The sequence below is a fragment of the Engraulis encrasicolus genome, unplaced genomic scaffold (assembly GCF_034702125.1).
Source record: "Engraulis encrasicolus isolate BLACKSEA-1 unplaced genomic scaffold, IST_EnEncr_1.0 scaffold_473_np1212, whole genome shotgun sequence".
NCBI lineage: Eukaryota > Metazoa > Chordata > Actinopteri > Clupeiformes > Engraulidae > Engraulis > Engraulis encrasicolus.
Genome location: NW_026945779.1, coordinates 5,001 through 16,745, shown reverse-complemented (window position 1 = coordinate 16,745; position 11,745 = coordinate 5,001). Strand labels below are relative to the sequence as shown.

Sequence of the window (11,745 nt, the reverse complement as noted above, 5' to 3'; positions counted from 1 at the left end):
GTGTGTGTGTGTGTGTGTGTGTGTGTGTGTGTGTGTGTGAAGGGGGGGGGGGGGTATGCATGATGCACATGATGCACATGATGTTTGAGCAATTAAAAAAAAAAAACAATATCTGAAAGTGTTTTCAAACTGTGTTGAAAATAAATGAGCAAGTCCCTTCAAAGAAAGTTAAAACATTTGCAAATAATTTACACTTTAATAGGAGCACCTTCACAACTGTTCATTGAGTCAGACTTTGATTGAGTTCAAATTTCTGATCAGCCAATCACATGGTGGCATCTCAATGCATTAATGCCTGTAGACATGGTCGAGATGATCTGATGCAGCTCAAACAGAGCAACATAATGGGAGAGAGAGGTTATTTAAATGACTTTTAACATGGCATGGCTGTTGATGTCTAAAGGGCTTGATTTTCAGTATTTCAGAAAATAATCTAATCAACTGGAATATTCACACAACAATCTCTAGGGTTTACAAAGAATGATCTAAAAAAGCAACAACAAAAAAAATGTACAGTGAGCGGCGGTTCTGTGGGCACAAATGTCTTCTTGATGGCAGAGGTCAGAGGAGAATGGCCGGACTGGTTTAGATACAAAGGCAACATTAGGTCAAATAACCACTCATTACAACCAAGGTATGCAAAAGAGAATCTTTGATTACACAGCACATCAAATCTTGAGGCAAATGGGCAACGGCAGCAGAAAAATACATTTGGTGCCACTCCTGTCAGCTAAGAACAGGAAAAAGAGACAACAATTTACACTGGCTCACCATAAACGACACTATAAGATCTGAAAAAAAAATGCTTGAGTCTTGCATGAGTCTTGATATTATATCCAGGGGTGCACATAACTTTTTTAGGGCGTTACTCATATGCGCACCAGCAAATATGTTTTGGTACGCACCTGATCCGCGGTTTAAAAAAAAAAAAAAAAAAAAAAAAGTCCACTGTCCGCAGTTTCGGAGGATAAAACATGATCACCACGAATGTTGACACATGTTGTTTGAAGGCTAATGCAACTGGTGCAAGGTAGCCTAATCAAAAAATGTGTTAGTTTGGTATTCTTTAAATCTTAATTAGCCTACAAATGGTCAACATGTCATCTTCAAGTTAAGTGATTATTGTCTGAATTTCATCTGTTTTTGCCGATTTCGCCGTCATGCCTGGTAACTGACGCACAGACGGGGAATAAACTTGTAAGCGGTGTCCGTTATGGTGGTCCCATATGGTGGGAGGAAGCTGACGAAAGTAAGAAGTGGAGCTGGCCGGGAATTGTTTGCATTTAAGAAGCCACGCGCATGCATGCATGCTTTCAGATAACTTCTATGCGTCGGAGTTGCCAATGAGAATGACGGGGGTGCGCGTCCATTTTCCGGAGTTAACAGAAACAGACGGCACAATTCCATAATGATGGAGGGAGGAGAGAGCCTCAGGAGCTCAACTCGGTCGCACTCGCGCCGACTGTCGTTAGATTTAGGCTACAGTTGACGAGTGACATGTCTATTTTTAGGCATTCATGAGAAAACGGGACATATCGCGTCCCTTACCTGTTCAACACGGAACGCATGATTCCACTGTCACATACGGAACGATTCCGCATTTCAAGGGACTGGCACTACATTTCTGTCCCGCTCATCATTAGCCTAAAGCCACGGCACTTGAAGCCACTTCTCGGAAAGTTTTTTTTTTCAATCTCACTCAATTTTCTTTGTTGTTGGCGAAACTCCAAAGAAACTGATTAGGCTACTGTTGTCTGTTTCTTTTTGGACACGTTTGACCATTCACCAACATCAACAGTCTCTTTTTCTTTCTCTTATCTTTCAGGAGGGATAGTCAGTACGCAAGTGCGCTGTAGTGACCAAGGTGGCAGTACGCATTGCTAATTTTTGGTGCGCATGCGCACCTGCGTACCAGTTATGTGCACCCCTGATTATATCTAATACTCAGGTGGAATGGTCAGGATTTGACATTAAAAACACGAGAACATGGATCGACCCTGCCTTACATCAACGTTTCAGGCTGGACATGTATAAGGATATTTTCCTAGCATTTACTTTTCTTAGCACAATTTAACTTATTTGGAATGCCACAGACTATATGAGTATTGTTGCAGGCAGGTAAGGCAGTTCTCATGGCAAAAGGGGGTCCTCAGACCTGTAGACTGACCTAGTTTGTGTGTCATGCAGGTGATCTACAGAGCTGCAGTAATAGCTTCTCTCAGATGCATATATAAGTTTATAGCCTGATAAGGGTCATCAGGCACATTCAGGTGGGATTCAGCCATGATCATATTGCAGAGCTGATATACATCTGGGTCACACGGGATGGGCTGCCGAAAGGTGCACTCGGTAGCACAAGCTTCGATATCCCCCTCCTCAACAGGACAGAGATGGTCTGTGGCCTGGTAAAGCTCTGGCACTCCATACATTATATTGGGCTGACCACTGGGGACGTTGGGGTTTCTAGAGGGCCGGATGACATGGGCATTCCAGGTCCATGCAGTGTCATCCAGTTCATCCTGGTTAAAATGCACATACAATTATTTGTATTATTTGTAATTGTATAGGCCCTACAGTTATTTGCTCTGTATTCTGACTCATCGTCTGAATATCTCTACACTTAGCAGAGCAGATACTTTATTGACAGTAAATCAGGAATTACAACTCCAGTAACCACTGGCTCACATACAATGAGCAACCAAAAAAAAAAAACCCAAAAGGCACGCCTTTTATCGAGGCGCATACCACCAATGAAAACATTAACTGAACATACAACCTATTGCCTATAAAGGTAGGCCTACAGCATTTAATTTATGGCACACCAGATGATCTCTGACGGCACTATAGGCTGCTCCCCGTCGCTGTGGTTGAAAAACTAATGCCACTGTGGCCTTAAGCCATTGGCCTACATATGGACGCGACAAGTTCTCACCTGGATCTGTCCCATGCAGCAAAACTGGATAAGGCTTTTGTCCAGAAAATCACCATCAAAGAACCCGTGGTCTCTGAGGTCCGCCAGGAGTGTCAGCCAAAACTCAACGCACTGGCGACGCAGGAACCCCCACCAGTACTCGATGCGCTGGTTGGCGGTGCTCGCTCCCTCTAGGTAGCTATCCAGGGTGTCGTCCTGACCGACAGGGACGAGGGCACGCTGGAATGCTCTCACATGTCCATTTTCAGTCCCAAGATCACCCCTCACAATTCTCGGACAGCCCCTTAACCGCTGCACAGCTTCTAAGTAGTAACCCCCAATTACCTTTGGGTCACTACTTGTAGTGTAGGCATTAAGCCAGATCATTTTTCGGGAAAACCCATCAATGCAGCCATTCACACAAATACCATACGGCTTTAATTTATCGTAGGAGTCTACGTGCCAGATAAAGTTCGGGCCTTTAGAGAAGTAGCTCCTTCGTGCGAGACGCCCTGCTTTCCTTAACTGAACACCCGTGGGGTTCAGCTCCCTCATCACCAGCCACACATCATTTCTCTTGACACGTAGGCCATGTTCCCTGCATTTGGCGTACATCCACCGATAGCCGTGCAACTGCCCGGAGTATTGCAGCTGATTTCGGATGAACTCCACCAGCTCCCCAACGCTGGAATACTCCTTTCTTCGATTGAGTCCCATTTCAGCGAGAATTCTCTTTAAATGTCGGAGACTGATGATATAGTTGTGTCTCCTTGCCAATGCCACCCGAATGTCTTCGTACTTCAGCCCAAGATTAAAATAAAACTCAATAAACCTCTCCATTTCTTGAACCTTGAAGCTGTCACCGATTCTGAAATTTCCCAGACAACGAAGGCGTTGCTTAGCAACCGACTGACTTTCACAGAAAAGAGCTGACTGAAAGAACACGGCCAGAGTCACGGACAAAGATTCTTTAATTCTAATGCATTTAGATTGTCTCTGGTCACGGATGGTCTAGCCTTCTTACCCTATACTAACTCACGTGCAAAACTTTGTTGTTTTTTTTGCCATTGTTGACCTCATGCTCATTGCATTGTTGACATCATGAAAATGAATGACAGCAGTGGTTGCTGTCGGTACCTTACCTGTCGCTTCTGCCTTATCTGTCGCTTTGGGGTCCTAGCTGCGTTGCCCTGGTAACAACTGTAAACAAAAGGCTGCGGTTAACTGCTCCGCTCCCTGACAGGATTTTTCGTTCATTCGTGCCAATGAAACAGGAGGCCTCGATTCATGCAGAAGATAAGGTACGTAACTGGGATATAAAAATATATATGTAAGAAAACTATTTAACCTCACAGACTAACATTGTATACGGTACATTCTAACAATATATTTCTAATGTTTTGAGTCATTCCCGTTCATTTTTTGAAGCGTAATTTCGCCCTTACTGTGGCTAGTTTGGATGAGATGACTTGACCCTAGCTAGCATAACATAAATGGCAGCTAGCTCTACACTATTTCGGATACTCGTTAACAATCAGTGTTCAGATAACTAGCGCAAACGTGCCGAGATATCTTGTTTATTATAAAAATAAACGCTTGTGTTGTGCCATGGCTTATATGGCGATGACGTTTGAGATTGTAAATTTACGGGCCACAGATGTGTCTATGGTAAGGCCGACCTGACGAGATAGCTGCCTACTGAGGTTTGATTGGATATGGACATTGTTTATTTCAGAAGGAAAATGTTTGGAGTGGAATTGTTTGGAAGACAATCTTGGGACAATTTTGCTCTTTGGGTCTTTGTGCCAACCATGCCAGCTATCGTAGGGTGCTCTGGGAACTTCTTAGATCTGTTTACTGTATGTACACTTACTGAAATAAGCATTTTGTTTACATAAAATCCCTTGTCATTTCACCACTAGGTTTGAAACCCAGACAGCATCTTGCCGACGTCAAAATCAGATCAACAGACAGAGACATCAGCCTTCTCTTGGGAATAGGCCAGATATGCCATAACAAGAAATGGTAAGTCTATCACTACATAAGATCCATAACAAAATACTCCTAATTAAATCTTAAATGTGACCTGGTGGCATTATTGTGTGAATGCTTATGTTGCACACTTAATGAATAAGGTCCTCAAGTGTGTAGAGTTCGTTGTTTATTTACATTTTCCTCAGCATAACTGAACAGCTGACACCGCTGCCTTTAGGCTAGTGACAATGGACCCAAAAAGGCCTTCGTTTTCGAGATACCCCAACCGGAGGTAGAACAAAACCCAATAATGTTTTTCCTCATCTCTAGGGTGTCCCATACATGAAAATGATTCTTGGCCAAAGTGATTTTAATGCTAAGCCTAAAAATTTTACACATTTTCATATGCACCTCCAAACAAAAAAAGCACCCAAAATGTGACTTCTCTTGGGTTTTGTTCTACCTCCGGTTGGGGTGTCTCCAAATTGTGAGGCCATTGTCACTGGCCTACTTCTGTATCATAACAAAGCCTGTCACTTCCACGTTTCGTTCTTTATGTGACCGAAGTCACTGGGTCTTTCTCAAATGCAAGGCCAGTGTCCTTCCAAGTGTATCAGCCTAATTAGGCACGCCCAGTGATTGGATACCCTTTATTAGTCATACCCAGTGATTGGATATTCTGTAGAGTTCACCAAAAAGTATCCAATCACTGGGCGTGACTAATTAGGCTGACACACTTGGAAGGACACTGGCCTTGCATTTGAGAAAGACCCGGCTACTGCACCAGAGAGGGTCTCTGCACTCATTGCTGGTCCTATGATGCCATCTATTGGCGAAAACGTGCAAAAGCATAATTAAACTAAAAGACAACTTCTGACAGGACAACAAAAAGACAGGGAGTGAGAATAAGGGAATAACAAAAAGCCAAAAATGGGGGGTCCACTACACTTGCATACCTGATTGATGCTGTCACTCATTTTCTAGTCTATATCTTGGACTGAAAAAGGATTACATTATTATGTTTCAGGTGTTTTGCCCCTGCGGTTGTGAAGAGGATGCTGTGGAGGTGGCAGCATGAACGTGTCACACAGACATTGGCTAAACAACTCGGTAGGTACAACGAAATAAAATAAACCACCCCCTCAACCCTGTTTATGCTGCACTGTACCTATTATAACCAGTTTTTATATAGACCATTATTTGAAATACTATGAGAGCCTTTCTGTTAGCATACTGTACAGCAGGGATGGGCAACTGGAGGCTCGGGCGCCACATGCAGCCCAACTTCTCACTTAAAAAAAAAAGACAAAGGACAGTTTTTAACCCCCTATAAATCAATAGTGTAAGCATTCAGGTATAAATAAAGAAAAAGTGAAGTATCCTTTTGTAAATTCTCTCAAGTGCGTGGTGATGTGGCCCACTGATTGTGGTAATTAAAAATGTTGGCCCACCTTATAATGAAAGTTGCCCACCCCTGCTGTACAGCCTACATCACTTGTACATGTCCTTACCAAATAGGACACTAGCTAGCTAAATGTAACTAATATGGCATTGTGAAAGTTGTATGCCTAAATGTAAACCATAATATTACATTGTGATGGACAGAATTCAACTAAACCAACATATTACATTGTGAATGTAGTTGCATAGTGATACTGAGACCGACTTATTCCTGTCTTTATTTGCCAGGCTTCTACACTTGACAACAAATGTGCTCTACGGTAGGTTGGTTATTACAACCCATATACAGCCCCTGGCAAAAAGTATGGAATCACCTGTCGTGGAGGATGTTCATTCAGTCGTTTTTATTTTTTAGAAATATGATGGATCACAGACCCGACTCAGAACTGAACTCATTTCAGCTGGCGGCTAACTGGTCTCATAGGAGTCCATGTTAACTGCTAGCTCGGAGGTAAAATTTGCACTGCCATTCTCAAAGAACGGTTGAAAGTACAGGAGAAAGGTAAACGTCAGTTATTTAACTCAAGGGGGTGTGTAATATGAGCTTATTTCAAAAAATGGGACAGTATCACTTTTAAATGGTCAATGGCAAGGTCCCAACCTGTAAAGATGTTCTGTCACTGTAATCAGAGACATTTGAAGCCAAATTGATGAAGGATACCGTTTTTTTCTCATTAATACTATTACTCCGAGGCTGTACGTTGTTCCAAAATCCAGAAAAAGTTTTTGAAGTGCTTGTTTGTGTGTTTGTTTTTCATGATTCCATATTTTTTTTTCCTCAGAGCTGAGTGATTCCATATTTTTTTCCCCTATGCATGCTCTAAAAAAAGTAACTCTTTCTTACTAACGGAATTACTTTTCATGATTTCTTTTGGTGTTTCTTAAGGCCAGACAGTTGCCCTTTGAAATGAGTTCAGTTCTGAGTCGGGTCTGTGATCCATCATATTTCTTAAAAATAAAAATGACTGAATGAACATCCTCCACGACAGGTGATTCCATACTTTTTGCCAGGGGCGGTAAAAACCTAACTTGCTCAGCCTCTGAGGCACATAAAAACGTGAAATTAGTTGCATCATCTTGCATGAGAATGGACAGGAGTCTGCATATTGGAATGCACCCATGTCACTTCAGGCTCCTTGGACAATGCATCGTGTATGCAGCATCAGGCTAAAATGGGTTAATAACACACACACACGCACACACGCACGCACTCTCCTCTAATCTTCTCTCTTTGCCAAACTTTAGATGACATTTCCAGCATGTCCAACTCATCAGCATCAGGGGAGATTCGGTGAAGGTGGTGCACCATCCAGGACATCCAGTCATGGGTCACCAACACCTCTGCAAAATCTACACTTCTTGTGAACCCTGTAGAAGACACTACAACCACAAAACTGCTAATAAACCATCACATACTGCATCACATCATTGTTCTCCATGTGTTACTGCACCCTCGGCACAAGTTCTTTGCTAGATTGCCATCTGGCAGATGCATCAGGACAGGAATGTAGTTACTGTTTGTGATTATATCTCCCCACACTCTTACTTGCTTTGCATGGCAGTGTGTCTCAATGTGTGTTAGAATGGAAGGTGTCGCACCATTGAAGTCAATGGGCAGCGGCATTGCATCAATTTTGGGCCACCAGAAAAAAACAAAACAAAAAACATTGAAAATGAATGTAAGGTTATGTCTGGTGATTTCTGGTAAATTAGAATGCCCATAACATCAAAGTGGCACTGGATTACTCAACCATTTGCCTCTTAAAAGATAGCTTCTGCCAATTTCAATATGCTGTTGTATAGCTCATGCTACCCTTGACTTGTCAGTACCCGGTGATGCTGGCATTTTTTGACTCAGCTCTTTCTGAGATCTGAGCTACTCTAATGGGGCAGACTTTGATTGCATTAAAAACCTTCTTAACATAGTCCTAATCCAAATACTATCCCAAAAGGTATCACTGTCTGTTTGCTAGTTGTCTGCTGATGTTGCATAACCTTTTGAATGTTATTGGGAATAAATGAAGATGTTTTTTTGAAATGTAAACAAACGCCTGCCCCCATTACAATGACATGGGTATGTGGAACTCACTCATGCACCTGTTTAACAAAATGTTATTTTTATTCAAGTATGCTGTGTGTCTAGGGGTATGCAGTGTATAAGGGGGTAGTTTTCTTTAATAATCTTTGTGTAGCAAAACCTCTTCTCAGTTGCATGGCTGAGACTGTTCAAATAGGCTACTGCCTGCCAATACTGCAAGCTTCTACTTAGTTGCATTTTAACCTTGATATGTTATAGAGAATATAATTATTATAGAATTGTTACCAGGTAAAAACGAAAAGCAAGTTAATGTAATCCAGTCACTCAGTCTGTCATAGTAGCAATATCAATGAGTGCATTCCCTCGTATTTGAGCGTTTTGCGTGGTATCTGTGGGGATCAAGGTAAGCAGATCGTGGAAATAGTAGGCTATAGATAGGTTATAGATGTAAAATAGTACACTGTATTAACTTACAGATGTAAAATATTTCGCGGCCAATATAAACTTAACCCTTTAGCTCCCATAACGGCCGTGAACGTCCGGCTGGATCTGTACCATAACGGCCGCGGCCGGCCGGAATATTTTCATATGAATTTTCATATACTTTCATATTTTCATGCAGTTTTTCCAGCTTTCAAACACTTTAGCTCAACATTATAGACCCTCCTCGATATACTTTCAGTATAAAAACTATATGTTTATATTATTTTATTTTTCAGTATTTTAGATTTTATTACGAGATGCGCCGCTTTATGCGATTTGGCAATCTGCCTTCAATTCAAATGACGGCCGTCCGAGATTGGATGGCTACAAACACAACCATTCTGTTTCTACAACCAATATAGGCTACACTAAATATGAAAACTTCCAACCCTCTTCGATCTATTTTCATGGTCAACAGCACATGTTTATGACTATTTTAGGCTATTTTAGATCATGTTGTTTTATTAGGCTTATGAGATGGTGTTCAACTGTGATGAGTTCTGCCATGGTCCTAAATAGCAAACACAACTGTCCAGCCGATGTCTACACGCTACATAGGCTATTAAAAATGTAAACTGTCTTCGGTGTGTTTTCAGAGTCAAACCATATGTTGGTATCCAACTATCTTAGTTTCCTGGAACAACGATGCGACAGCTCTGCGTAACAGCGCATCTGGAAGCGCAGCATGATAGGCTATTCATTTTGCGTGTCAGCTTTGGCAAAGCAGTCAAGGACTGTTACTACTGTGTCCTTCACAAAAATGTGCGTGAAGACGTTGAGTTGAATGCTAACTTCCAATAATCGCCTACCAACGTGGTGTTTGTAGCACTTCAATTCCGTATTACTCGGTGATGCCTGGCGCGTCTTACCTGTGCCAAATTGGGAGGGGAAACTTCCTTACAGCTCCATTCATGTCCTGGCTGCTATCGCTGACACTTCTACGGTTATCCTTACACGTCTTTGGCATGGTTTAGTTCAAACATTATAAGCTAGTGTAGTCCATTACAGTTACACCGCTTGAAACCGCTTGAAAACAGGACTTTTGGGTGAACGACATTTGTTGTCGTCACATGATCATTGTTCAACTTTGACCCTGGATGGATGGATGGATAGACGAAGGATAGATAGATAGATGGCTAGAGAGATCGATAGATAGATAGATAGGCCTAAATATATAGATATATAGATAGATAGGCCTAGATAATATCGGATTTGATCACATTTTAATCATTTAATCCACATCAAAGGCACTATGGGAATACTGAACAATTAATTATCCATAAATGATATACCATTTTAAAGTGTGTTTTCTCTACTTTAATATGAAAGTAACTTGTAATTGACACTTTTCATGTCTTTTCAAGTTATTTGACATTATTTAAAATATGACCAAAATGCAGCTTTTTTCTTAGAATTCTTGGTAGAATTCCGGCCTATTCAAAAAAAGTTCTGGTAGCTAAAGGGTTAATGTACCGGTAGTCGTGTTACACGACGTGATACATTAGCTTAGCAGTAAACATAGTAAATCAGGGGGTATAACAAGCCTGTGTCGAAATTCATTTCAGTACATCAAGATGGATGAATGCGACGCGATTTCAATGTTAATGTTCTGCTTCACGGTGCTTTGTTTTTAAATAAAAACGAACAGTCTGCCAGGAAAACTTAAAATACGATTGTTTATGAACAGGCGATAACCCGGACAGCCTCTAAAACATGGATCGTTCATTTCAGCCAATCAGGTGACAAGAGCGACAGATAAGGCAGAAGCGACAGGTAAGGTGCCGACAGTTGCTCTTAGTGTATCAAAGCCGCGTTTGTTGGTTTAGACTGCCCCCTGGTGACCAAAAAGTGTGTTGCAAATCAAAGTGGTGAACCCGCAGATGTAAGTTTTAATTTGCGTTATCTCGCAAAATATTTGCGTTATCTCGCAAATGGTTTGCGTTATCTCGCAAAAGATTTGCGTTATCTCGCAAATTGGTTTGCGTTATCTCACAAAAGATTTGCGTTATCTCGCAAAAGTGTTAGTCTCCAGTGCATACATTCCCCCCTCCAAAAAAAATCCTCCGTGTCACTAATGGGCCACCGTAGGGTTTATGGGGAGAACTTACAATTATTAGTAATTGGCTGTGTACAAGTTTTGTATAGGGGGCTTGGATTTTATCACATTGATTTATTATATTGTTCATTTACGGACTCCTGCATGAGCTGGAGTTGTATGTTTGACTGCCTGATATTTGATAGTGCTATGGCTCAATTTTCTAGCTCATTTTCTGTTCAGGTGCTTTGTTCCTTTCAACCTTTCCACCCTTCTCTTTCTCAGCTTTTATCGTCCAAAAAGGGACAACAGACAAAACAACATCCTGAATTTCCCCCTGATCAATAAAGTTACTCTACTCTACTGTACTACTACCCATATAACAAAAGGGAAAAGGTAAGGTAAGGTAAGGTAAGGTAACTTTATTGGTAGGAAGGTAGATTTGTTTGCAGGTAAAAAAGTAGAGGCGTGCGACAACACCACACAATACAGTGACAATGACGCAAGACAACAACAAAAGACAGGAGACTAACAAAAACAAAAACATTGACAACATTTAAACAGACATAACAAACAGAACAAAACAAAACAAAACAAAAGCAAAATGCTCCTGGTTGGATAAGCAATAGCAAGATGAATTTAAAAAACAGAGCTAGATGGGGGGTGGAAATCATGTCCTGTTTAGGGCATTAATAGCTGAGGGGACAAAACTACATCTATACAGTACCTTTTAGTTTTGCACACAGCCATTTTGAACCTACGGATAGAAGGGAGATACTGGAATTCGTTAGCCTAGAAATCTAGACGCCCCTAGCGACCGCAAATTAGACCCTGGTCGTTTTA

The 11,745-nt window shown here is 41.4% G+C and overlaps 1 protein-coding gene and 1 long non-coding RNA gene across 2 annotated transcripts; one reads left to right on the top strand and one right to left on the bottom strand.

The window, feature by feature from the left end:
- Nucleotides 1–1,940: 1,940 nt before the first annotated feature.
- On the bottom strand, nt 1,941–3,802 carry LOC134444146 (uncharacterized). Its single transcript, XM_063193582.1, has 2 exons — nt 2,933–3,802; nt 1,941–2,519 (listed from the first exon to the last, which is right to left on the bottom strand). Exons 1-2 carry the CDS (start codon nt 3,749–3,751, stop codon nt 2,193–2,195), a joined length of 1,146 nt encoding a protein of 381 aa, XP_063049652.1. The 5' UTR covers nt 3,752–3,802; the 3' UTR covers nt 1,941–2,192.
- A 238-nt stretch (nt 3,803–4,040) lies between these two features.
- LOC134444148 (uncharacterized) lies at nt 4,041–7,769 on the top strand. Its single transcript, XR_010033887.1, has 5 exons — nt 4,041–4,212; nt 4,834–4,936; nt 5,913–5,995; nt 6,575–6,606; nt 7,592–7,769. It is a non-coding gene; the product is annotated as an uncharacterized LOC134444148 (long non-coding RNA).
- The last annotated feature ends 3,976 nt before the right edge of the window (nt 7,770–11,745 follow it).

Bases quoted from the DNA above. Each gene is read 5' to 3' on its own strand.
- LOC134444146 (XM_063193582.1), bottom strand. From the start codon at position 3,751: ATGGAGAGGTTTATTGAGTTTTATTTTAATCTTGGGCTGAAGTACGAA. The intron at 2,520-2,932 runs GTGAGAACTTGT...CATTTTAACCAG, and splicing joins GCTGCATGGGACAGATCCAG to GATGAACTGGATGACACTGC.